Here is a 27,307-nt window from a genome sequence, read left to right as displayed (position 1 = left end):
GAGTGCAGGGGAGGCTGTCGAAACCACTTTCACAATGGCAGGATATCCTGCAGGTCAGCGAGCCGCGTTAACCTCTGCAGGAAGTTGTCATTTGTTGGGAGGAAGTGAGGATTCCAATGTTCGGTGGTGGCGTTTGATGAGGAGGTTGTGGCTTTAACCATGCATTCTGAGCTGATAGGTGGGAAACAGTTGAGCGTGTGTGCGTTTCTCTGCCTCTAGGAATATGTTAATTAAGTCATGTATTTATTGGGAGGCATATGTAGTGAAATGTGGAAGCAACATGTGTCTCATAAGGAAGAAAATGAACTGAATAAATACAAATACACAGAGAAGAGCATGCTTTGATAGAGAGCGAATATACAAGGCTTTTCCTCTGAGTGTTTTATTCAGGGATTTTTCTATAAAAAATTCATTGATTTAACATTGGATATATTCATAGATACAACTATCATACAACATTACCAAACAAACAATATCCCTTTACTGCAGTTCATTAAATACCATAGTTACCAAAGGTACCAATATTGGTATACTAGGTCCTGCTGTAAAAGCAGAAAAACCAACAACAGTGAGCAACATTTAGCTCGATTTTTCATAAAACCGCTGGTGTTGTTATGATATTAACACTGTGTGTGTTGGTCGTGGTCGTGGGGCCGTGTGTGTATGTGTGTGCGTGTGTGTGTTACATGTGGCAATGAAGGGTTTTATTTGTGTACCTCACTAAACTACCACTGCATTACAGTTGGAAAAAAAAAACACTGAAACATTCATATAAAAAGGACTGAATGGATCATTTCATCTGATCATACGACCCATATTTTGTACACGTTAAGAATCACTGCATGTCTTGTACCTCCACAGCAATTTAACATCGATTCCTGGCAGTGAACTGTCTTAATTGGTGTCACTGTTTCTTCACCAATGTGTAACAGAAATAATCGGTACCACATCTGATGTCCGGCGGTTTGGATCCTTGGTTTACCCTTTGCGTCCGTCGTATCTCCTCCTTGTTTCCTTGTCTCCTAACAAATCACTTCACTAGCAAAGCCATTGAAAAGAACACTACTGGACATCTTGAGCCACATGACTTGAACTCGACTCACTATTGTTAATGCTCAGCAGTGGAAATATAATTCTATTTACAATACATAATGGAGCTGCATCGGTGCAATAGAGTCCTTTGCGTTCCTTTAAAGCCTCCGACTGAGGCAAACATTTGTGTTATTAGTCTAACACATCAGATTTGTTTGGGTAGAAATATCTGATATAAATCCATCAGTGTTTTTTTTAAATGATTTCATTGCAGCACATCGGAGCTATCCTAACCGAACCATATCGTAATCGACATTATCAATAATCTAATATTACACATTCAAATCTTTGTTCAGGGCTGTTTTGTTTTTTGTTTGCTTGCTCATTATTTATTTTTGTGTGTTTGTGTGTCCATTTCTTTAAGAACATCCAGTCGTCGAAAACACAGAAAGTTATCATCTGCAGGTTTGTCGAAGTCACGAGACATGCAGAAATGACAAGTCTTTCAAGAGATTAAATCCAGTCAGTCAACATCTAAGACAGCCATCGGTGCTGCAGGTGTGGTGTGATGACAGGAGCGTACTCGTGGTCCAGTTCGGACTCCGCTATCTCGTTATGCAGAGCTTGTCTCTTCTTCTTACACCGACAACTCAAAGCTAACAGCTCCTGAGCACATTTAATTCTTTTTTTTTTAAGCCCGTCTTATTTTTCTCTTTTAGTCTCAGGTCTTGTGTCTGGGATATTTTTGGCTCCAGCATCACCATCATCGACGGCTGGAGCCATCTAAAGGCCGGCCGTTGCGCCTCAGATCCCGACTGGCTAGATGAAGCGGGGGCCCGCGTGAAGCTGTTAGAGTCCTCGGAGCTGGAGGTGAGTCCTGATCCTCCGTGAAGCTCTCAGGGCTGCCGTCTGCGTCGCCATCGGGAAGGCTTCCGCAGCTGGAGCCTGGCGACATTGTCTCCAGGAGATCGTCCCTTGCCAAGCCCACCACCGTGTCCTGATGCGTTCCACCCTGTGGGCCCACCTCGTGGGCACCAACCAGTAGCCCCGTTTCACCATCAGTTGTGCTGCCAACATTCCTCCCTCCATCCTGGTCCTCCAGGAGGTTGGAGAGGAAGCTGATGTACTTCATAGCGAGCCGCAGGATCTCATTCTTGCTCAGCTTCTTGTCCGGAGGGTGAGTGGGAATGAGTTTTCGAAGCTCCGCAAATGCCCCGTTGACATTCTGCTGCCGCCAACGTTCCCGACTGTTGGTGAAGATGCGACGTACGATTTTTGGCTGGCCAGCTAGAGCAGAGACGGGGATGGAAAAGACAGACATAGAGAGAGCATAAGGTGAGCACGCATTGATGGAGATAGTATCAAATAACAAGCGTAAGAGGAAAATAAATAATACAGTAATACAAATGGAAGAACTAGTAGCAGGAGAATAGATGCACATTTTGAGATCTGACAAAAATTTGCCTATAAAGAATTTTAATAATCCTTAAGAATTACGTCACAACGTTGTCTTTAGAATTAGATGATAGAGCAGGAGCTACAGAGGTTGGCAAAAATTAGTATATGCAAAAAACTCCACCATTGCAAGATAAATGGTCCATTCGGCATGAGAATATGGTTATGGGGAACCTTAAATGCTCGTTATTCCATATTCCATGTACTTTTATTTTTGGTATGATAAAATACCCCGCTGCAGGTATAGTCACATCCCCCCACCCTCAACAATGGTGTCTTCAAAGGCTATTGCCACCCAAGGAACACACCCAATCTATCTTAATCCTTCAGCCCACTCTGCAGTACAGCCTTGGCATGAAGCATGCACTCCCATCCTCCACCCCTGTATGTGACAATGAGTGGGCAGCAGTGGAAAGCATGTTTCAGATGAAATAAACCCCAAATATGCTTGAAAGAGCTTATTCAATGGAGCACAGGTATACATGTTTTTGACATCCTGATTAGCAGCATTCATTTTAAATCAGGAATGTTGATACATTTATTCATCTGGGTTAAACTCTTTAAGTGAAAATTGCTTTTGCAAGACATTTTGTGCAGCACTTGGTACAGTGTCGATCCATGTCAGTGGATGAATGGCATACAAGGGACTGCATAAGGAGGACGCAGCAGAAGTGCATCTATAAAGATCTAAATATGTGCCTACCCTCGTCGAGTTCAACCTCATAAGGCGCCGGGCGGCGCTTTACCCTGTTGCTGGGGTACATGCTGTACTGCTCCGACTCCCCTCCGAGACTTTAGTGGCAGAAACCAGAGAAGAAGTGCACAGGTAAAAGAGAGAACATGAATTTCATCATGCACCATTGTGAAAAAGACCCAGCACACACATTTATCACAAATGCATACACTTTTCCTTACTTGTGGATCTGCATATAGACTTAAAATTAATTTCTAGTAAACACCCAAACTATATTATTATTATTATTATTATTATTATTATTATTATTTATTATCACAACCATTACTTTCATGACCCAAACTCTCCTCCTAATATTAAACCAGCGTGCCTATAAGTAAAATAATATTTTCAATTAAAAAAACAACACAGACACAAGTCTTCATCATGAATGACTGAATCGGCTTGTCTTCATGAAGCACCATGAGTGACATCCACAGACAAACACATGCTAAATGTCAACGTCATGGTAATCTCACGAGCATCCTGCAGCCTTTTTGAGACCTGCAGGACGACATCTCACAAGCACCAAAACATAAAACGTTCTATAATGAACACTCATACAGTGATTAAATCAAACGTGCATTGGAACACAAAAACATTGTTCTATATCTTCTGCCGCCTTTATACCTGTTGATGGCGGCAAGAGGCTGCGCCAGGTTGTAGAGCATCGCCCGAGCCGGGACAGGGAACGCGCTTGGACTCAGTTGGACCATTCGAGCGTCGTCTCGTTGCGGCGGCGGCAGCGGCAGCGGAGGTCTGCGAAGTTCCGTGATCGGCACCAAATGGCTTTCAGTTCTCTGCTCCACAGCTTTTATAGCGTCCCTCCTGGAGAGCTCGATCACCGGCACTTCCCTTTTCAGGTCAAGGGCGTTGTGAGAGGCAGTTTCCTTGGCAACGCCGTTGATGATGATGCTGGTCCCATTGCTCGAGTTCTGCAGAGGAACGTCATCCGTCTCCTCAACCCCCTTGAAGCGCCCTCCCCTCTCCTTCTCCCCCTCCTCTCTCCTCGGCTCCTCTTCCTCCTTGCATCCGTTCTGTCTGGAGATGATGAAGGAGTCCTCTTGCTTTCCAGAATCGGAGACTGCATCGGGACTTCCGCCACAAACCTCCGGCTGCCTTTTATCCATCATTTTTTATATCGTCTCGGCCCGCCTTAGTCCACAACGTCCTGAATAAGATTATTTTACATTAATTGATTGGTCGGAAAATGCAGTATTAACAATTTACTTTTATTTTCAACACAATTATCAAATGCAAATTTTGCATCCGTAAGAACACACCGCGCGAGAAAGATATTAGTTACATTAGGTTATTCATTATATTGTTTAATATTAAAATTCTCCGACAAGAAAAAAACACTATATCGGTAATTTTATTTATAAGCTGTTGTGAGATGTTGGTAGCTTTTATTTGCTTAAATCAAACCGGCTGGAACACGATACACTTCGCAGACTGATTAATGAGGATGTATTCACAATTTAACTTTGCTCGATTACGCAGAATGTTTTTATTACAAAATCTGAAGAGATTTTTATATATAGAAATGTCATTTAGAAAGAGCTCCATCCTTTTGTTTCATCCACACCGACAAACGTATAGAGCCTGATTGGCCTTCATTGTGCCGGTAAGATACTATCTTGTCGTGGAATAAACATTTGAGCTCTGCGTGAAGCCACATTCGAATATATTAAGAGCACATTTCAGCATTTACAGGTGAAATGATCGAACTTATTATATAGAAACGATGTGGGGAAATTATAGGATCACGAAGGTGAACCTTCTCTATCGGAAAAAAATATATATATTTATTGTGTCTTCAGTAAATGCCGAAATACAATCGCAGAGCTTCAGAAACACTTACGCCTGATCATATTTATCGATACCTATAGTGGGGTTTTGTCATTTCTGTTTATAGTTGTGTAACCAATAGGCCATGGTTTAAGCCGATCGCCAAAGACCTGCCATACCGAATACACAAATGGGGGATATGTTTAAATAGCTTATAATTAAATTCATAAATGTCCTCAAATATTAACAGAACATAACGACATGTCATCAACTAAGACTCGCTCATCAATTGCTGGGAATTCTCTAATAGGCCTCGCATCCGTTATGACAGCCCGTATTACAGTCTTCAACCATCAGATCGGACAATAGCACAAAATATAGGGTAAATATTGCGCACAAAACACCAATAATATAATAAAAACAACATCATTCCAATCACTCCGCGCTTTGGAAGGACGGACTCGGTGGTTTAAACGAGGAGATTTGTATTTTGCGCTTACCGTTCCAGCCGTGTTGTTGATGTTACTGTGTAAGTGGAGCCATTTTGTGAGTGGGTCATCCATGTCTGAGGTTTTCTTTTTTTTCTACCAGTTGTGGAGCAGTGTGTGTGTGTGTGTGTGTAGCTGAGTTATTCCTTGCTGCATCCAGTGCGCTCCCTCTGTATGGGGAGCGGAACACGGGCCGCAATGTGGCCGAGCGAGATAAGCGCACGGCAGCGGCCTCTTCATTCCCGATAAGCCGCTAAACCCATTATTTATGAAATGATTCATTATTATTTGGCTGTCGTGGACTATATCGGCTCGTGGAGGGCAAAGCATTTAAAAAAAAAGCAAACAGGCACAGCGCAACGGCCTGTAACAACGTGAGGTATACAGTATTATGCGTCCTGCAGCTTTAGTTGAGGTGTTTTAATTTTTTGGATGAAAGAAACAAAAGCTCGCGCGGGTTAAACTTTTGATCTACTTATATTTCCTACACAAATAAATATTTGTGAGCCCATTTATTTATCAAAAACGATGAGTGATGATCGCTGAGGGTATATATAATCTCTTTTTATTTTAATTGTAAAAATTAGAAAACTAAAAAAACTCCTCGATGTGCACTTCTGCACCTGCAGTGAGGCTCAACTACCGACATATATATATATATATATATATATGTATTGATACAAAAAAAAAATCAAGAGGGTCTTATGATGATAGATGATTTCTAAATGGGACACAAGCGTGGATCGATTTAGGGATTGCTAATTAAATAAATAAATGAGCTGTTGTATGTCACTGCGGGGCGGTGGGGGTGCAGAGATGGCGGTTCCCTCGGGGTCCATGTGGAGTCATGGTTGGGTGAGATAAAGGCGCATCAGGCTCCTGGTGGCATCAGATAAAGGAGCAACATGTTATCGACGCGCACGCAGGACGGCCGGCGTGACAGCAGGTAACGGATCCTATAAAGACTGCCTCTTTACAGCGAAATAAATACATTCGCTGTATTAAATAATGATATATGCACAAGAATATTAGATAGAGATAGATAGATAGATAGATAGATAGATAGGTCTATTTTTACACAGACCTGTTGAAGAGTCACGACCACCATCCTACATCCTGCAGATATCCTTATATCATCCTAATTGCTTTACGAGCATCTTACCAGGAAACTGCTGGTAACCCTAACCCTAACCCGAGATGCGTGTTGTTGTTGTTTTTTTTGTTTTTTACAAATTATTCATTCATTATCCAACATCTGCTGGAGCCTATCCCATATAGGTTGGGTTACAGCCTGCGAGACGCCAGTTCATCGAAATCAATGAGTAGTAAATTGTATAGTTAAGAAGTAAGAAAATCATATAATATAACTCAACATATTTCCATGTATTTCAAACGTGTTGGCAACAACATATACGCTTTTTGAAGTGGTGTCCTTTTGCAGTAAAAATGCAAAACTAAAATTTTGACAAAATAAAGCATTTATTTCGATGCAAAACGGTTTCAATATCCTGAAGAAATGATGATGATACAACGCAAGTAAAATGAAGGGCTCTTGCAGAACGGCAGGGAAATGTATGATGCATGTAACGGGCAAAAGACCAAAAACTGAACGGGATATTAAATGCTTTTACTTGAGAAAAATAAATATATTAGTGCAGATGACCGTTTTCAATTATTTAAAGAATATGACACATTATTACACATGTCAATCATCTGAAATAATCAGTGATGCATTCATTTAAAATATGACAAAAGTATCACTCCAATTCACTATTGGAGTTGTGCGCTCTAGTAGTGCATGATGCAAAAAAAAAAAAAAAACTAATTCATAACTTCATAAGAATCTAGCTTGGCTTTTTTTTTGATTGTCATAAGTATTTAAATGGGAGAGAAGCTTGATGAATGCATTATCCCTGCTTCTTAAATGTCACCATAACAAACAACTGTATACAGTGGTGTTGGTTTTGAATCAGTAGAGCTATATACAAACCGACATCCTATTTCAAGGTGGCTCGGACTTCTACTATATTGATGTCTTTTAGTTTTTTATTTGTTTCACCTTGTAATCCAACTCTCTGAGAAATAAACATCTAACTACTGTTATTATATACTTTTTAGATGCAGAAATTTAGCTGAAATATAAACAGATTATTTCACATCTACCACCCACACATTAGACTAGCAGTGTTTGTATAGTGGCGAATTATAATCCAGCAGTGGCTCCGTGCCTTGCTTTGTCTTCCCAGTCAGCGCTGATGGGCACGCCGGGCGGGCATGATCCGAAGTGAAGCCGTGCTTTCCCGGGTCATGAGCCGCGTCACCTGGTCCAGACTGAGACCTGCCACTGCCTCTCCGTTCACCTGGAGAATTTCATCACCGATCCCAAGGAGACCCGTGTACCCACTGCTGTCTCCCACCTTCTCTACATACACGCCTTGGAAGGAAACAGTAAGGCGGCAAGAGAAAGAAGATACATCAATACACATTACAATTGCAAACAGGATAGTTGACATGACACAATACGTAATATTTTAAACACATTTGAGTGTGGATTACCATTTCTGCTAATTTAGTTTTGATAGTTTGGATTATATATAATGGATAATGAAATGATTTGGCAATTTTATATCTGAGGGATGACATAATTTTATTCTTAAATCTAGTGTGTTATTGTTTTTCAAAATGGCCAACATATCACTGAAGAATAGACTGAAATAATGCAGTGCTGCAAAACAAAGATCTACATTGCAGATTGTGCAAACAAACAAAAATGTAAATAAAAAAATAGCTACCGGTGTCTGGTCGACCTTTGCCCCTTGAGATGACAAAACCAAAAGGACCATTTGGGGGTCTAATGAGCTCCAGGTGAAGGGTCCCATCAGAGAAAGCCTGGGTGACTCGGCCCACCGGACATACCATTCTGGAGGCAAATAGATCTTCAACACTCAGGGCCCTGTGGAGCTCCAGCTGAGGGCTATCCGGGCTGAAAAGGAGTAGATTCAACTCCAGTCAAGGGGGAACCTCTGTTGACGTATCACACTTGTTTTTCCTCCTTATTCTCCTTTAACACCCACCTGGGCGCGAGGCCGTAAGGCACCCGCACCTCTCCGAGTATGGTTGACCGTTCTGTTCTTCTCTCTAAACTCTGAACAGAGGAGGCTTTGCGCAGTTGGGCCAGCGGCAGCACCTAGTGGCAAATAAATGGCATTGTAAGAAACTGTGTTCTTCATATTGGCTAAATTCAGCAATTCTTACTCCTTACTTTCCACCTTTTACAGGTAAAATATATTACATCTATTTGATTTCGTGCAATTAAGCAAAAGGAAATTAGCATTAGAGTACGGGCCAAAACGCAAACCTGCCTCTGGCTCGAAGATGTTTGCTACTCTCGCTCACCGTGTGCAGGGTTTGCAGCGACGGCGTCCTCTGAATGCGGATGGTTGGCTGTGGTTTGCGTGTGGGGCTTGGGGAGGCAGAGCAAACCCGCGGGGCGGTGGGTATGCTGAGCTGCTCCATGCTGCTGGAGCGGCCCCCTTTCACCAGTCTGCCAACGCTGTTCAGACCGATGGAGGAAAAGAAGCGGCGCAGGAAGAGCTTTGGCCGTCCGTCCAATTTCCTGTGGTAGAAATTATATAAATGTGTTTTTACTGAGCTCTAAAGAATTGATAAAACATTTATTTTGCTATTACTCTGGCCTCATTGGGTAATGCTTTTCAATGCCTGAAGAGGGCGGAATTGTCTTGATGTTCGTGGAATATTTTCAGCAATAGCATCCTGTGCACTGTGAACAACGGAGTGGGGGGAATAGATTAAACTGTTTAAGCGGTATTATCATAGCTTACCTGGACCCGTCACAGTTTTCCTCCCATATGGCCTCAGCTCTCCGATGTTCTGCCCTCAGTAGCTCTGCTCTGAGGTCCTCAGCCCGAGACATAGCCAGGCCTCGAGGACGACACTCTGCGCCAGAACCAAGTTCTCCACTCAGGCCTGCAAGTACAGAAAGATTAACTGAATAAATCTAAAATCTCTCACCTCCCCCCATCTTTGACAAGCACTCACCTATCCCATCTGGAACAGCATCCCAGAGTTCAGCGTCTGGCAGGTCTACGGGGAGTCGTGCTGTGGAATACCTCAGGGTGGAGGGCCTGATGCAGGACACAGAGCTGCTTGTTGGGGTCACTTGTGTTGAAGCCACTGGAGTAGGGTCCAAGAAGTCAGATCCTCCCTCCACTCCCTGATTTGGGATTACTTGGAACTGAACAGTGGGCTGACCTGTAACAGAACGATTCCTCGAACTTGACTTCAGGGCTGACTTTATAGGTAGCAACGGGGTAGGTGATTCTCTTAGTCCTCCAGATGCCCCCAACACATGTGGCTCCAGAGAGACAGGACTACCTGGGGCAAAGGACACATCTCTGCTCAAGCTGACCCTGTTCCTGGGGTTTGAGTTACGCCGCTGGGCCCAAGAAGGGCCGTAAGGGCCATTGCCAGACTCCAGTCGACTTTCTCCTTTTCGACTTCTCCTCCTAAGTTTCCCAAACCCTGATGCTTTCCACCCTGTGTTAATCTCTTTATTTTCCCCCAGCACATAAGCTCCAGCAAAAGTGACAGTAAGAGATGTTTTGGGACGAGCACTTGCTTCCGGCTTGTTTGCAGGCGCGCAGTGAGGAGCTGCTTTTCCTCGGGGGTCCTCAGTGTTGCTGGAATTCTGCGTGTCAATGTTCTGCAGACCGGGAGATGATGAAAGCGGCTGAGGTTCCCTGACTACAGAGCCACATGACTCACATTTCTTTACCAGCACTATTATTTCTTTAATCACAGTTGTGGGCTCCCCACTGATGCCCACCTCTTCTTGCATCTGCGAAGGAGGCATCGAGACACTTCTATGGCCTCTGCTCCTGTCTGACCCATTAACGTTAGAATCGGCATTACTTTCTTTACTCTTGGACTTGGGCGTCCCAGGTCTGCCACGCTGTCTCACTCTGTCCAAATACCGGCACTCTGCCTCTTTCTCTGATTCATCCTCAAAGCGCACCCGTGTGGGTGAACAACCGTAGCGCCTGGAACGACCACTTTGGTCCCCAGGGGAAGTGTCTCTTTGGTTGGGGACAAGGAGAGGACCGGTTACAGTTTGACCAGTAAGATCTTCTTTGGTGTTAACAACTTTTTGCATTGGTGTTGGATGGGAAGACTCAACTTGCTGCTTTTTCCTACGAGAAATAACAAAGAACTGCAAGTGAAACTGATTTGCATGGGAGAAAGAGCGGGGGAGGTAGCAAAGATGTCATTTGCAGACAACATAACTTTTCCACACAGTCTGTGAGGTGCAAGTGTTGCATTCACAGTCGCTAGGATCTCAAAATGTCAAAGCCCCCCCCCCCCCCCCCCCCCCCCCCCCGGAGAATAATGTAGCCAACTCACACAGTGGATCTCTGATCGGAATGGGAGCGCCTGCTGGGCCGGTCACTTTTGACGTGATTGGAGCGAGCCTTGAGTCGTGCTCGCTCCAACAGAAGCTTGGCTTGCTCAAGTCTGGGACTCAGGGGAAGTTCATCATTGATTACAAGAAAGGACCTGATGATCACGACAAAGAGAAAGAGAGAACCAAATCATTTGGATGTGAAAACACAGATAGGTAGGCTGATGCCAAATGCAAGATGAGACGAGGATATATATATCACCATCTGTTTACAGCGGCATTTAATATTCAATTTGACAGAATTGATTAAATCTATTACATTTGGGCAAAGTCTTTTTTTGTGTGTGCACGTTGCGACATATCTAGTGACATCATGTTCCGCACAGATTGACTTAACATAGAGTAATTCAAACTGCATCTTCCTAAGCTGCCTTATGTAATATCAGAGCGATGGACTGGAGCACGTCACTGGCAGCGAGCAGCAGAAGGAAACGTCATCCATCCGTCTATCCTCAGGCCCAGCAGCTAAGCAGCTCTGCATTGTGCTTCATCGTGCTGTACTTGTCTTTATCCCCTGGCCCAGTGATAAAGATAGCATGATACACTAGCCATGCAGATTATCCTTGTAATGGGCCGACTGTGATTCGTTCCCGCCTGGGCATCAAGAGGAGGACATCTTTTTTTCAAGATGACAGTCGTCTCAATGGTTCACTCCAACAGAAGCAAACAGGATATAATTAGCAAGCTGTTTTGGTAAACCCATACAAAGATTTTTCTGCAGCTAATTATAATATCACATCAACAGCGATGACATAGTGTGCTATTGGTGCTTTTTCTTCTTCTACTGGTGTCATTAACAGTAATAATAATGAGGCACGGTACTGTTTGTATGTCAACAATTAACTATCTCGATTGTTTTGGTGTGAGTCGCATGGAATGACCTGTAAGAAATAGAAGAAAAAGAAGAAGAAGAAGAAGAAGAAGAAAAGGAAGAGCTACATATTTTTCCAGGTTCCGTGAAATGGAAAAAAAAAGCCTGTTTTCACAAAACAAATATTGAGGCCAAGGAAATATTAAAGCATGCATAGTTGCTTACTGCAGCTGTGTCTTTTTGTCCAGTAGTATTTCAAAAACACAAAAATGTGAAATAATTGGCGCTGTAATCTCTGTATCACCCATCAGGAGCATATAATCCAGAAATACATTGGTATATTTAAAAATCTGCCTCCTTTTGGGGGGATAATATGATATGAGAACAGCCGATGAGTGGAAGAATCAATGATTGAAACATCATTAAAAGTACTGGAAGACATTTTCTATTTTTATTGGGGGGTTTTTTTTTGCATGAAAGTGTCCACTTTTTCCTGCAAATAATGATTTCACACACTTATGAGTTAACCTCTGCTTGACGTTTTTGTCCGGTGTCTCATCTCTCAAGATGAAAAACTCTTGCAGATAAAAGCTTCTTTTCCACAACGAACATAATTCTATTTCAGTCCTGCATCAACCAAACTAATGATTGATGCTTGTTGGCACAAAGCTTTCTTTATTGTGCATGAGAGAGCTTGTTTGACACTCTGGATGTTTTATTCCAGAGGCAACAAGTGCCACCGCAAGTGAAGCTCAGGTCTAAGCAGATCTAAATATTGCTATACAGAGAGAGGAGAATTACACTCCTCACCTTAGATATGGTTCAAGCTCCTGAGGCGGGATAGCTGAGTCTGGGCTGGCCAAATCCCCCTGGGTGCCTGTAACAAGCGGAATACATGGACAAAAGAACATCAGAAAACCTTATCTGAATTCAGATGTACAAACTTTTAACTTTACTTTAAATGTATCCCGTCCACATAACAAAGATTTTCTTCTCCTCTACGTTTAGATAATATTCTGTGTATCTCATATAACCTGGAATATATACGATGGTTGATAAATATATTTGTATTACAGTGTTTCATTGTTAAGAAGTGCTCAGTTCCTATTCAGTGTTTTACATGGTACTACCTTAAGGCAAACATGACTACAAAGCTATAGCATTCAGTTAGAATGTGGCCAACGGGGACATTAAAATAATTGTGCCTGTGTATTTTCATAACCTTCATGAGATTAGATTCAGTGGCAGTTTCATGGGTTATCTGACTGATCCCTATGCCAGTCAAAAAAAAAAACCCACACAGGTTATGCAACTACTCAGAGAGAGATAAAGGCTGATTTACCAAGGATGAGGGGAAACAAATCACCTGCTCATCATGGCTCTACCCCATATGACCTGCGCTAACTGTACTAGCATTGAGACACAGACACACACAGACACATATGGCATGTATATAGTATTAGAGGATGCAAATGCTTAATATGTCCCCGACGATGTCTACAGGATATTTGCTCCCACGCAGACAGAGAAACAAAACCAGGGACACTTCCCCCACCGCTCTGACTGCTAATAATAGCAACATCCCCATGTACATCTGCACATCTGACATCTGTTCAGCACTGGGAATCAGCCAGGTTACGTCCTGCCTCTTGATACAACATCACGGACTGGCTTGTTTAAGGGCATCAGAATGGTTGGAAAGTTACGGACCTACATGTTTACGTTTTAATAACATTATATTTAAATGTTATTTCAAATGTTACAGATAGATAGATAGATAGATAGATAGATAGATGGATAGATGGATAGATGGATAGATGGATGGATAGATGGATAGATAGAGCCTTTTAAAAGAGTCCACCCATACTTGATGCATTCCCCTACCTTTACAATCACTTTCATAATGCTCAACATTTTCTCCTCCACTCTGGTTGTTTTGCTCTTCCCTTATCTTTGCATAGTCCCTCTGCTTCACCTTTGGTTTCTCATCCGCGGACAGTAACCCGCTTTGTGAAGACATGCTCTCTGAGCTGTCCGAGCTGCAAAGTGCTTGGGCGTCTGTCTTCTTCAGCTCGCACCGGTCTAGGTAGCACTCCACGCTGTCAGAATATTTCAGCTGTGAAGAGACATCACTGTCATCCACTGCCCTTCCCACATCATTGCTGCCGTCTAATTCTTCTGGATGATGCTTCCCCTGAGCTCCCGGCAGTGGTTCTATCTGAGTGTAGTCCTTCAAAGGCAACGTGTAAGAAGTGTTATTGGGGCTAACGCCATTAAGAAGCAATGTTTCAGGGCGTGCCACTCTCCAGAAGCCCTTGGGTGGTGCCCAGTGTCTGGCTGATGTAGATGACTTGGAGGAAGACTTGGAGGAAGACTTGGAGGATGTTGCAGGAACAGAGGTGCTGGTAGGAGAGGAGAGCACGGGCAGAGCAGGAGGAGTAGGACAGGATGGGGCATCCTTACCGCTGCTTGAGTTATGGGACAAAAGACTCTCCAGGCTGACACCCTCCCTGAGCCCAAAAGGCTGCTCCTCATTTCTTTTTAACCTCTCCTTTTCAGTGTCCTCCCCATCCAGAAACGATTTTTCTCCCTTTGCTTCAGCTGGAGGACTGTGGATCTCCAAGCTAACCTGAACCGCTACCTCCTCCTCTTCATCACTACTGCTTAAGATCTTCGTGGCATCTGATCTCCAGGAGGGGGCAGGAAGGCACCCCCGACCCTCTCCTCTGGACCTCTGTGTGAGAAGGACTTCAGATGAAATCTGCCTTGCTGGGCTGCCCACTAAATCCTCAGTGTCCAACTTTTCTCTTTCTTTGTTTCTATCTCTCCCTCTTGTCCTTCTTTGCGTGAGAGATTTCACCTTGGTCTGTAGGGCGTGCACGGCTGAACTTTGAGGAGGAGGAAGCTGGGTGCTCAAAGAGGGTGCTGGCAAAACAGGCTGGACGGGGCCAGTGACGAGTCCCCAGTTAATGGGAAGACCAGAGGGTGATGGAGAACCGGGTTGTTCTTGTTTATTATCAACCACCTTGTCTTCTTCCATTGGCTGGTTCTGCACAAAAACAGAAAAAATAACGCAAAATCCAGATAGATCCTGTAAATGAAAAACAAAGATTTTTATATGCAATCTTGCAAAAAAAAAAAAACATTATATTTATTACATCTGTTACCAGCAACTATGTATGTGATCTGCCTGGTGAGGAGATATGTAATGTGGATTCAGTCACGTTGACTTATCCACTGATTACTTTGCAGTGCACAGGATAATCCTTCAGATTGAGAATAAGCAACTGCTGCCTGCAATTGAGCCCCTACACGAAAAAAAAAACTATTATAAATGTTAATATATTCATTAGTGCTTAGAAAATGAACACAATATCTTGTCGATCATTTTCACAATTCTTTGCAGGTAGATTAAGAAATTAAGAATTTTTGCCACAGTCAATTTTAATTCCATAAAAGACGGAATAAGTCATGTTACCTGTATTCAGTGAATACGGCGTCCTTAAAAACACAATTCCACCGCTGATCGTAAGAAAGTTAACATGAATTTCAGGTGCAACTGCACACATTTCAATTAGTGCATCCATTCAGAAACCTGCGCCAAAACGCGCTCGGTATTGCGGGGCGCATCATCTTCAATTCGATGTGGTGACAGAGGTGAAAAGATGGAGCAACTTTCCACTCCAGATACATCAAGAAAATAAACGTGTTGCTCCACATCTCCGCGCCGTCCGTTCACGGCGCTGTCTCTACTAAACAGACCTCGGTCCGGGCAAGCGGCCTTTCAATCACGATTGGTCCAGTAATCCCTTCAGAAATCGGTGGGATTAGGCAAAAAATAAAAAAAATAAAAAATGGAATACAGAAGTGCCTGCCTTAAATGTGTCCCTGCCTCGCCAACCCGGAACCGAGTGAAGCTCTGTGTGTTGCGTAAGTATGGATGGAGCGCACACTGACTCAGTGCGCACAGTAGTGAGCATATGAGAAAGAGAAATGAGAAAACTAAAATGGTTTGACACGTCACATCATCGTCCAGTATTGTGATTGCTCTGATATGATTATAGGTCCAAATTTGCATCGTAAAAAACAACTACGAAGTGATTCTTATTTGTCATGCAGATCATCCCCTCCTACTATCTCACTCCGCATCTTTCTCTCTGTTTTCACAACACGCATGTGCCGTCGTGCAAAGTCTGCCTAATTGTGACAACGTTCTGTTTACATGAACTGTTCGTCTGTGTGTGTGTGTGTGTGTGTGTGTGCGGTGTAATGCCAGCAGAGGGCGCTATCGGCATATACACATTTGCACAAACAAAATGCAATACACACACACAACGCATACCCACGTCCAAGCTAGCTGTAACCGGCTAGCGAGTCTGACGAGTTGACACCCTCCCCGAAACCTCGGCAGCTGCTAAGCTGCTCAGTCGACATGGCAGGAAAATATCGTAACGATTCTCTAAAGAAAGATGAAAATCTTCCAAGTCTTTTGGAATGAGTAAGTATGATCGAGAGATATTATATTAGAACCATTGTAGTGGTGGAAACGAAGCTCAGATGTTGAAAATTGGCATTAATGACGCATAGCTATGTTTAGTTGTTGCTAACATTAATGGTAGCTAGCTAGCTATCAAGCTAACTGCTGCTAGAGGGAGGAGTATGGCTTGTTCGCCGTTAGCCTTCTTTGCTCAGTTCGGCGAGATAAGAACTACTTGTAAGGATGTGGTCTAAATACAGTCCAGCGATGTGTCTGGATGTTGCGAATGTGTAAATCAACGCGTCTGTTGAAAATAAATGTTAAAAGGCAAGAGCGGTCGCTGGCTAGTTTCTCACGCTAGCGTTACATAATCTCGCTGGAGAGTCAAATGGCTCCTCTTCCTAGTGTCACTGTGGTGTTCCTGTCGCTATGATTTGCTTTGAGACCGAGTCGATGTGGTTATAAAGGCTTCCCGCATTGTTATTGATTCTTAATGACAGTTTAAATCTGAAGTCGGGTTCCTTCCATTATCGATCCAGCTCTGTTTCTTTTTACGTTTTTGTTATCAAACGACGTTTGCTCGCTAGCCAACTTAGCAAACTAGCCACCCATAGCTTAGCTCACTAAAAGTGAGCTAACATTGCTTTACATATGCTCATGTTTTAATCAATTTCGGATAAACGCCAATAATGAACGTTTAATTATATATCGGGTTTTTTACAGCCACAGTAGAATAACTTTAACCTGAAATAAATGAATGGCTCTAGCCTTATTCTTCCCGACCGTATTAGCGGTGTTAGCTTCTTGATAAGTTAGCGCAGAGGGACTTGGTTGTGAAGACCCTTTGTCCATAACAGTGGTATCTAGCTATCCTCAGTAGGCCACAAAGCAGTTGTTTTGATCCCTCTCCGTCGCTTGCATCCCCTGCATGTTATCAAAAATGAAGTGTCATCTCGGATTTCTTTTATATTTTGATGCATATTACACCTGAACAACGTATGTCGACCAGAAATCAAGACCAAATTTACATCAGATAATATATATTTTTATGTGTATGAAGTATTAGTTGTTCCACAGAAAAGTACTTTGCTTTATTGTTACATTTAATGAATTTCTCAAATCCAGTTTTGCTGATATATAACACACTATTTTTTTTACATACACTATCATCGTATAAGGTTATACGTGTTATGAGAGAGCATTTAGATCAAATGAAAGTGACTAAACTGTTGAATGTTTTCACACTTCTAAATTCACTGTGTCTTTTCTTTTTCAGTATTCATCACGCGATGTGATCCAAAATCCACAATGTGTGAGAACATTTAAGAACGATTGAGTTCGGAAGAAAAATTCTTGATTCCAGTGGAATCTTCACTATATATAATTATTATTGTTTTGTCTGTGTTAAGCTTACATACATCGACACACAATAGTCCCATCAACATTAATCATGCCAGTGCAAGCACCACAATGGACAGAGTTCCTGCTGTGCCCAATCTGCACACAGACATTTGAGGAGACTGTTCGCCGGCCCATCAGCTTGGGCTGTGGACATACTGTTTGCAAGATGTGCCTGAACAAGTTGCACCGTAAGGCCTGTCCTTTTGACCAGACAGCCATCAGCACAGACATCGAACAGCTACCTGTTAACACAGCCCTGTTGCAACTCGTGGGAGGCCAGGTAAAATATGTGCATTTATTCACTTTTTTTTAGCATCAATAGTGTATTTATAGAACCCTTATTCTTAGCTGTAGATAAAGATAACAGCTTTTGGGGGTATTTCAGTACCGGTATTTGAGTATTTTAAAATTCTATTTGTAGCTTGATAGTAAGATGCTTTCTACAATTATTATACAGGTAGTCGTCGACTTACGATGACGGTCGGTTCCGAGGGTTTTGTCGTATTCAGACTGTCGAAAGTTGCCCCATGTTAAATTACCATAAGCATATTAAGCTACGTCATGATACGGAAAATATCGGAGTAAAAAGAGACAATTTCCTCTTGGTAGACATCATGGGTGAGACCGCAGTAACTGTCGCACTCTCGGCTCGCTGGCGTACTTTTCGGTGTGTTGTAAAAACACCTCGTAAACAGACAAAAGAACAACCGATGAGTGCGGTCATAAAGTCGAACAGTCCTGAGTCACTTAGGAAGTAAGTCGACGACGTGTATGGACTTTGTTATACCATCAAACCTACACAATTATACATATTTTCCAAATGACTGTATGAAATACACTAGCCACTGAACAAAGACTAATTCTGTAATTGTGTTTGCCGAGTGCCGACACAAGGAGTAGAGCTGTATTTGATCAACAGGGTGTGGTACTACGAGCAGGCTTTTGGCTTTGTTGCCCTGATGGAGTCATTGCTACGATGTCTTGTTCCTTACATGATTATTTTCATACAAATAAGAATGGTACAATGTCCAACCAATTGAATATGCCCGTTAGAAATGTACATTCAATAGTTTTATACTGGTGGTGCTTATGAGAATGAGTTAATTCATTATATTAAATGCCCTGAGGTAATTTTCGTCACTTTCAAAACATAAAGGTCTAAAGATTATTACTTTTAGAGGTCCACTTTTATTTAAATTGATATGGTCTGAGAAGTGGAAACATGATGCCAAATGCTTTTGTGTAGAGTTTTTACTGTATTGTTGTCTAATATATCGACCAATAAACAATAGAAAGAAAATGTTTGCGTCGTAGTTTAAATATTCGGCTCTAGCTCTGGGTCCTCCTGGTAATTCATCTTCTGTGTTCTGCTGCAGGTTCCTAAGGCTCAGCCTGTTGCCTTGATTTCCAGTCCAGAGGATTCACAGCATTACGAGGAGGCCAGGCAATGTGTGGAAGAGCTGGCCCTCTACCTCAAACCTCTGAGCAACACGCGAGGTACTTAACACCTACATGATTATCTCTTAATGTGTCCTTAATATTACCCATTCACGGCCTATTTTACAGTGCTGTAATTCGTCACTTGTAGCATGTTGATAAATTTGAATTTGGTCTTGATAAACCTGCTGTTAATGGTTAAATCAGCTGTTTTGATTTTTAGTCTGGACAGTTATCTGTTAAACGTGATGAACCTGAAATGCCAGTTATAGTAGAAAATAATAAAAGCACTTATTATTTTTCTCCAGATAATAAATGGTGCAGGGATGTACGGCATGCATAATTATTTTTAACGACTATAAATTATCATTCTTTCATTGATCCCATTCAGACAGTAAACACAAAAAAAAAGGTCCAAGAAATATATGCAGTAATGGATATTTTGTGCTGGTTTTATGCAGTTTTAACAAAATCTACTATCAGTTATATTTATGTTAAGATTACTGAAATGATTTGTAACTGAAATTCTGCAAAACACGAGGGTTAAAGGGGGTCTTCTGTATTTGCTGTAGTTGGTGCCACCATAACTTACCAGTCTTATCGAATCTCTTCCCAGGTGTGGGTCTGAGCAGCGCAGCCCAGAGCATGTTGAGTCGACCCATGCAGAGGAAGCTGGTAACGCTGGTCCACTGCCAGCTGGTGGAGGAGGAGGGCCGTGTTAGAGCCATGAGAGCTGCTCGCTCTCTTGGTGAGCGAACTGTCACCGAGCTCATCTTGCAGCACCAGAATCCACAGCAGCTCTCCTCCAATCTGTGGGCCGCAGTCCGTGCACGAGGATGTCAGTTTCTTGGCCCAGGTAGGTCATTTTTCATCGCTCTTAAAGTGAGACAAGAAAATAATCGGTCATCGATTCTCTGCCTCCAACTGGCACTTTTATATGCATGTGCATCTCCTTTCTCAGCCATGCAGGAGGAAGCGCTAAAGTTGGTCCTTTTGGCTCTGGAGGATGGCTCTGCTCTGTCCAGGAAGGTGTTGGTTCTCTTTGTTGTCCAGAGACTTGAGCCACGCTTTCCACAGGCATCAAAGACAAGCATAGGCCATGTGGTGCAGCTCCTCTACAGGGCCTCTTGCTTCAAGGTATGTGCCTGACTGAGAATCAGAATAATTCTGTTTTCCCTTGTTATATTCATGACCGTGAGTAGTCCTGACCATAATTATTGCATGTCCACTCTTGTTGAATGTTATATATAGTTCCCTAGTGAAGATTTAACGGTTGCATTGCATTGCAAAACTGATCAATCGGCTTAATGTTTGAAGAAGCCAATCACAAACAGGGACATGAATATTCCTTCTTTTTCTTTCTTCCTCCGTGGCTACATAGGTGACCAAGCGTGACGAAGACTCATCCCTGATGCAGTTGAAAGAGGAGTTCCGTACTTATGAGGCTCTCAGGCGAGAGCATGACTCTCAGATTGTTCAGATCGCCATGGAGGGTGGGCTGCGCATCGCACCTGACCAGTGGTCCTCTCTGTTATATGGAGATCAATCTCATAAGTCACACATGCAATCTATCATAGATAAGGTGTGTGAAACGAACGATATTTGTGTGTTTTGAAGATTCCTCGTATCAAAGCATCTTGTTGATTAAAACTTTTTGTCTGCCATAAAACTGCCAAATAATTTGCTCTTTTTTCCCCCCTGTTGTTTCTGGGATAGCTGCAGACCCCAGCGTCTTTTGCTCAGAGTGTTCAGGAGCTGACGATTGCACTGCAAAGGACCGGAGATCCAGCCAATCTTAACAGGCTGCGACCGCATCTGGAACTACTGGCAAACATAGATCCCAGTCCTGGTAAGACACCAGCTTGGTGACTTCTTTTTTGACTTGTGGAATAAATCCATTACATACAATGTCACAAGTTGGAATCCATATTGTTTTAGAAGTTGGCTCTTCTTTTTAATCACCCCGTATGAAATACCTTTTTTTGTTTCAATTGTAAATCATCTGAAAACACAAACAGTTAATGTGCTTTTTTAGCAAAGTGCAGTTTTAACCACGGTGTCACGTTTTGGGAACGTTTTTTCTGATATTCTGTGAAGTCCATCGTGTTTCACTGTGATGCAACTGTTCAGTTCAGTTCAGACAACTTTATTTATCCCAAGGGGCAATTCAGTTTATACAGTCTACCAGACCGTACATACATCCACAAATGTAGTAAATAAAAAAAACTGGCACACACCTTAACATCATTTAAGACAAACCCACGTAAAAGCTTTACGTTTTACGTTAAGTTTTAATCACATCTTTTCCCCCCCCAGATGCTCCCCCTCCCACATGGGAGCAACTTGAGAAAGGGTTAGTAGCGGTGAAAACAGTGGTGCATGGCCTGGTGGACTTCATCCAGAACCACAGCAAGAAGGGAGCTGACCCTCAACAGGTAGGTCTGTCCGTTGAGGACCTTCAAAATCCACGCAGCTACTATTTTAAAGCATTAGCAATGTCACTTCTAAGTCTAATAGTGAGATGAAGGGTGAACGTGACCTTAAGAATAGCTCATTTTCAGCACATTTAAATAATGACAGTTATTTCATTATAATAACTAACTTTAGTTATAACTAACATTTAGAATCAGGTATGTGTTCAGGTCACCTGTGGTAAACGGCAGTGACTAAGAGGCATCAGTGTTGTTCTGCCTCTGAGCTGGCATCGTATGGAGTAAAAGGATCTTCGTACAAAAGGAGTGCGCAGGCAGAGCGCCAGCATCAGACAAAGGAGTTTCCTTTGATGACGTGATGACAGTAACCCACAACCAGGAGCTTTACAAAGCATCTATTAGCAGTTAGCCAACTCCAAGAAAATCAACAGCGGCACGGAGAACTGTTCTCCTTGCAGAACTATTGTGTAATCGCTGTCTGAAAAGGGTAGCGAAAATTACATGTCAGCAAGATTTAGAAAAAGTAATCAATCTGTAAGAGTTGAAGATGTTGAACACGTCATTTAAGCTTCGCAGGATTGCGGTCTGTTACAAGATGTAAATGATTGAACGCAATCACCACACATCTGTGGAGGCGAAAAGTATTTTTTCCAATAATGTTCAATGTAAATGTTTTTTTTTTTCCTGTTTCGGTCATTCTTTTTTTGTCTGTTTGTAGCCTCCTCAGCATAGCAAGTATAAGACATACATGTGTCGCGACATGAAACAAAAGGGAGGCTGTCCTCGTGGCGCCAGCTGCACCTTTGCTCACTCTCAGGAAGAACTGGAGAAGTGAGTCTGACATGTAGCACTCTTTATTTTGTATTTCTTTTGGTCTTGCAATTACCGGTACACCATTTCTACACCACAAGTATCTCTGATGCATCTCTTACTGTGTTTAATACTTGTTAGGTATCGTAAGATGAACAAGCGTCTGGCACCTCGCCTCCCTGGATCAGGAGGGCTCATGACAGATGACGGCCTTCCTCTTGATGTAGCAGTGACCCGGAAGCCTTCTCCCCTCACCAATGGCACTGGCGCACCCTCGTTGCCCCAGCTCATTGCCCGTGGCACTGACGCTGTCGCTTACGAACTGTTGCCTAAACCCCTCAAAATGGATGCAGGGAGTCCCAATGCCCCGGGATCACCATCTGATGTGTGAGTAGAGGTTCTGGTGCATGAATATTTAACGGCGTGGTTTTTTTTAGAAAGCAAAACGAAATGACATTTAAAAGCCATCTGTGTATTTATGTTTAGCTTGTTTGTACCATAAAGAGCAGACTCTTCCCACTCTGGTGTAATCGCTCTTATCGGCTCATATTGTGTCGGCGTTTTATGTTGTGTTTATTATTTATGTGTATTCCCGTAGCCTGGACCCTGTGCCCAAACTTGGAATGCCACTGCCACATCATGTCATGTCTCATCAAAGAATGCCAGTGGACCACCTCCCTGGGGTGAAGCACATGCCCGTGGTTGCCAGAGGTTCTCCGATCTACCCCCAGCCACAGCTCCCCGAGTGCTACGACACCCGCGCACCATCTCAGTATGACCCCCACCAATACTCAACAGGTAGGATTCAAGCAAATTTAGTGACGCCTGGTGGCTTTTGAGAGTGTGACAGGTTAAAATATCCTATATTAGAAGTTGTTTTGGTAATTTCAGGTTATAATAATTTGATTCCTACTTCTTTAGGGTACCCTTACCAACAGCCACCGCAGTATATTCATCGGGAGTATATGCGTAACCCACCCCCACCCAGTGAGCCAGGAGCTACCTACCAGGATCCATACCCTGGCTACGGTCCTCCAGAGCGCTCCTACCAAGCCCCTCATTCTGGTGCACCCTTTTCCTACCCCCACACTCCACACCACGACCGAAGTCGCCACGGGACCTATGCTGGCCCACCGCCTCCGCCACAGCCTTACCCATCCCATAGAGATAGTTTGGTAAGAATGAGTCCTGCACCTCTGGATGTTCCCTCGCCCTCAGCAGGGCAGGCCAACTCACTTTACCACCAGGAGCAAAGTGCTAGAGATAGATACCCTCCAGAAGGCTATTACTCATCAGGTGCACAGGCTCCTCCCATGAGGGCTTATGTCAGGGTGAGTCATTTTAACTCTTAACTCGTGTCTAAAAAAACTAAAATACATGCTTGCAGTAAAACAACATTTCTTTGTGTCTCAGGGACCATCATATAGTAGTTCACAGCCCAGCTTGGACTACCTGCACCGCCGTCGGCAGGAACTTCTATCCCAGCTGGAGGAAAGGAAGGTCATCTCACCTCCACCATTCGCTGCCTCCCCCACTCTTTCTCACCCCTTTCCCAGTGACTACCCTCCAGAGGTTAGCACCATCTGAATTTCATGCATCTCTCTACATGCTTCAGACTCCCCCCCCCCCCCCCCCCGATATTATGATTACGGTCTTTCACATTTCATTTCAAAATTCTAACAGTTTTAGTCATTGATTTAATCAGGTGATCTCCTTGACATTTAGAATTTTCAAGAGACTTCTGTAAAAAATAAAATAATTTACCCCAATTACCCCAAAAATTATGCTGGGTGCCCCCCTTTATCCAGATCAACTCTAAAATCAGATAAATTATGTTCTCTCAGTGACAAATTAAAATGCTTTCAGCAGTTTTGGTGTAATCCTGCTGACTAAACAATAAACAAACAACCACAGCGGACAGTATGTCCTCATTGGTAAAAAAAGAACAGTAAGTGACTTTGTGGTGTAACAAATAATCAATAAAAAGCGGGAGCAGTTGTGAATACACGATAGTATTAGTGACACCACTTTTCTGTGTTTGTTCCCGGTCTACAGTACGGCGAGGAGACATCCAAAATCATGATGAAAAGCAGAGAGCCTGACTATGCAGGGCAGTATTCTCCCTGGTCTTGTGAAACTATCGGCTCCTACATTGGTACAAAGGATGCCAAACCCAAAGATGTTATGGTTCCTGGTGCCATGGAGATGATGGTGAGTTCTGGTATTCTTGTGTTTTGTTTTTGGCGCACTATTTAGCCCAAAACGAAGAAATATTGTCTTTTATTGTCAATTGCCTCATTAAATCTATTTATTCCAAAAAGAATGTTTCTTTGAGTGCCATGTATTGACATTAACATGTTCTCCCAACCTGTCTGCTGTTTTCTGTGTATATTTATCTCTCTCTCCTGTCAGAATGTGGAGGTTAAGGACCTGCGGGAACCATCACTGGAGGCTCCTCGGAGAGGCGCGGAGGTCAAGGATGATGACCCGATTATCCCATTTGGCCCCCAGCCCACTGTATCGCGCTTTGGTGCCATCTCCCGCACCTCAAAGACGGGCTACCAGACCACTGGACCCTTGCAGGCTTTAGCCTCAACTCCCCAGAACCAAAATTCTAAACATATGGTGATGCCAGGTAAGAACCCTCACACACAGCATCATATTAATGCCCGATAAACGTGGTTAAATGTTAGTGGGCATCACCATCTTGTTTATGCTGAAAGTCAAAACTGGTAAACCGATATTTGCTGAAAGTTACGTAGTTCTTAAACTTGTTTCAGCAGGAGTTTTGTTTTTCACGCAAACGTGACTTGAGAGTAAGTTCCAGAGAATATTACACAAAACAAATGGATTAATTTAATTTCATGTGATTTCTCCCCCCACCCCTGAATGCCCCTGCCAAAGGCAGCTTAACTTTGTATGTCTAGGTTTATTCATATCTCCGTCAGAGATTGAACTTGCTTTGTCTGGGCCCTAAATGTGTGCGTTTTGCTAACATTTAAATGTCGACACACATTTGATCTCACATGGTCTTCATTGAATGTTGTTATTCTGCCTTGAGGTTATGGCCCATCATCAGCACAGACTTTTCCAGTAGTGGGGGGCCCACCTAGCCTTCGACACAATCAAAAATAGTCGTGAAGCTATTCTAATTCTGCCCACCCATATGTCTTATGCTGAATTTTTGCAGCAGGATAATTTGACAGAAGTGTTTGAGCATTCCTATTTGTGATGGAAATGACAATCATGTTCTCAACTTGTTGCAGCAGAATACACTTATGGAAACCATGGAGCATGGGGTGGAACTTCATACCCCTCACACCAGACTGCCTCCTCGTCTCAGGGACACTTCAGTGAGCGGTGCGACCTGCTTTTGTTATTTTACCCCTCAGAAATGCGTGTTTAAAAGTGAAAGTCTGTGTCCTTATTTCAATGTCTCCCCGCATTTCACCTTCACAGCCTGCCCATGGCAGCTCCAGAAAGAGAACAGTTGAAGATCGAGCTGCAGCAGATCAACCAACAGATCAACCAACAAACCCAGATGCGAAGCATCGAGGTCCGTATGCTCTGTGACGTTTAAAATGGGCCATAGAGGTTTAGAAAGTTTAGAAATGTATTTGAATTTTTTTATTTTTTCCCCAAATGTGTTGCAACTGTTTAAATGTGTCAAAATATTTGGAAGTTCCTAAGTTCCCTCCATCTCTGTCCAGCTTCATGTATTTGTTGAGCCTGCTTTCTCATTTGGTCTGTTGACGAGTAAAAGCCAGACAGGTGGGAAACATGTAGTCAAAATTGAGCCATCAGTCGTCTTAAAAAAAAGGATGCTGTGTTTCTTGTGATTTTTGCCGCACTCACTCTCTGCCCTTCACGTGTCACTGTTCCAGGCTAGCAGTAACTCTTTGCTGCTACAAAGAGAGGCTAGTTCATTGGCAGCCCAGCCTGTGCAGCCCAGCCAGGGCCAGGTAGGAGCTGCACAACAGCAGCAGCCCAAGTGGCCAACAGGGGGCGCAAGTACAACAGCTATTTCCAGTGAGCAACTCAGCCTGGAGCTCCACCAGGTGGAGAGAGAGATCGGCAAGAGGACAAGAGAGATGGCGTTGGTAAGGGCTCTGGCCTGATCGATGAGTTTGACTGATTGTTTTGATCAATAGATCTATCCAGATCTTTAAAATGTCAAAATAACGTACGTTATTCGGTTTTGCCTTAACATGGCAACTGAAGACGGGTAGAGGAAAAAGTTAAATATGTGTGGGCAACCATCAAATGGTTTCGGGCCGGCAGTCTTCATCTGAACTCAATATCAAGATTTAAGGTTTGATGTGCATCAGATGAGCACCGCATTTTATGAAATAAAATGTTACATGTGCTCCTTCTGGCAGCTAAGCATGTTTCATCCATCTTCAAACCAGGAAAACCAAGTAGCCCATGATGTTCAGCAGTACAAGATGAAACCTGCCGAGAACGGACAGCCAGAGCACAAGACTCAGCTGGAAGAAATCTCCCTGGCTCTTGGGTGAGGACTCGCTTCCATCAGACACGTTACGGTCCATATTCCCTGAATGCGTGTCATTCTTTTTGGCCTTGTCCTGATTTGGGTCTTTCTCTCCATCCCTGAATTCAGCGAAGTGTCAAACGGCTCCAGCAGTATGCAAGAAAGTGCAGTGGGCGGGTCCATGCTGTCACTGACCAATAAGACGTCTGCGTTGAGCCTGTGCTCTGATCCGGGGGCCAGTGGTTCAGAGATGCAGAAGAACGGCGTCGTCCATTCCTGCTCTTAAGCAGTACATACCGACACACTCGAGATGCTCAGTTGAAAAGCATGCACAGGCACACATACACCCATTCTATTTAGAAGATGAGCAGTATCTGCCGTGATATGAATTTTCTTTCTTTTTGTTCTGTGAATGAGCTTTTTTTTTAATGACTTTCCTTGCCTGGAAACCAGGGAATATAACATTTCT

General features: G+C 43.2%; 2 protein-coding genes across 2 annotated transcripts; one reads left to right on the top strand and one right to left on the bottom strand.

Annotated features, from left to right (window-relative positions):
• Positions 1–1,795: 1,795 nt before the first annotated feature.
• tal1 (T-cell acute lymphocytic leukemia 1) lies at positions 1,796–4,353 on the bottom strand. Its single transcript, XM_068749151.1, has 3 exons — positions 3,851–4,353; positions 3,191–3,279; positions 1,796–2,319 (listed from the first exon to the last, which is right to left on the bottom strand). Exons 1-3 carry the CDS (start codon positions 4,351–4,353, stop codon positions 1,796–1,798), a joined length of 1,116 nt encoding a protein of 371 aa, XP_068605252.1.
• A 13,281-nt stretch (positions 4,354–17,634) lies between these two features.
• Positions 17,635–27,307, top strand: rc3h1b (ring finger and CCCH-type domains 1b). The gene is made up of 19 exons (XM_068748707.1): positions 17,635–17,947; positions 19,044–19,164; positions 19,721–19,960; positions 20,066–20,241; positions 20,486–20,686; positions 20,821–20,953; positions 21,421–21,539; positions 22,255–22,367; positions 22,488–22,733; positions 22,945–23,144; positions 23,268–23,677; positions 23,760–23,918; positions 24,402–24,557; positions 24,759–24,981; positions 25,613–25,706; positions 25,806–25,902; positions 26,231–26,446; positions 26,756–26,859; positions 26,968–27,307. Exons 1-19 carry the CDS (start codon positions 17,717–17,719, stop codon positions 27,122–27,124), a joined length of 3,396 nt encoding a protein of 1,131 aa, XP_068604808.1. The 5' UTR covers positions 17,635–17,716; the 3' UTR covers positions 27,125–27,307.

Source organism: Brachionichthys hirsutus, chromosome 15 (genome assembly GCF_040956055.1).
Source record: "Brachionichthys hirsutus isolate HB-005 chromosome 15, CSIRO-AGI_Bhir_v1, whole genome shotgun sequence".
Taxonomy (NCBI): Eukaryota; Metazoa; Chordata; class Actinopteri; order Lophiiformes; family Brachionichthyidae; genus Brachionichthys; species Brachionichthys hirsutus.
The sequence above is the reverse complement of the archived record's forward strand: the minus strand, read 5'-3'. Positions and strand labels throughout refer to the sequence as shown.

Bases quoted from the DNA above. Each gene is read 5' to 3' on its own strand.
- tal1 (XM_068749151.1), bottom strand. From the start codon at position 4,353: ATGATGGATAAAAGGCAGCCGGAGGTTTGTGGCGGAAGTCCCGATGCA. The intron at 3,280-3,850 runs GTATAAAGGCGG...CTGCCACTAAAG, and splicing joins CCTCTTGCCGCCATCAACAG to TCTCGGAGGGGAGTCGGAGC. The intron at 2,320-3,190 runs GTAGGCACATAT...TCTCTGCTCTAG, and splicing joins TGAGGTTGAACTCGACGAGG to CTGGCCAGCCAAAAATCGTA.
- rc3h1b (XM_068748707.1), top strand. From the start codon at position 17,717: ATGCCAGTGCAAGCACCACAATGGACAGAGTTCCTGCTGTGCCCAATC. The intron at 23,678-23,759 runs GTGAGTCATTTT...TTTGTGTCTCAG, and splicing joins CCATGAGGGCTTATGTCAGG to GGACCATCATATAGTAGTTC. The intron at 26,447-26,755 runs GTAAGGGCTCTG...TCTTCAAACCAG, and splicing joins GGACAAGAGAGATGGCGTTG to GAAAACCAAGTAGCCCATGA.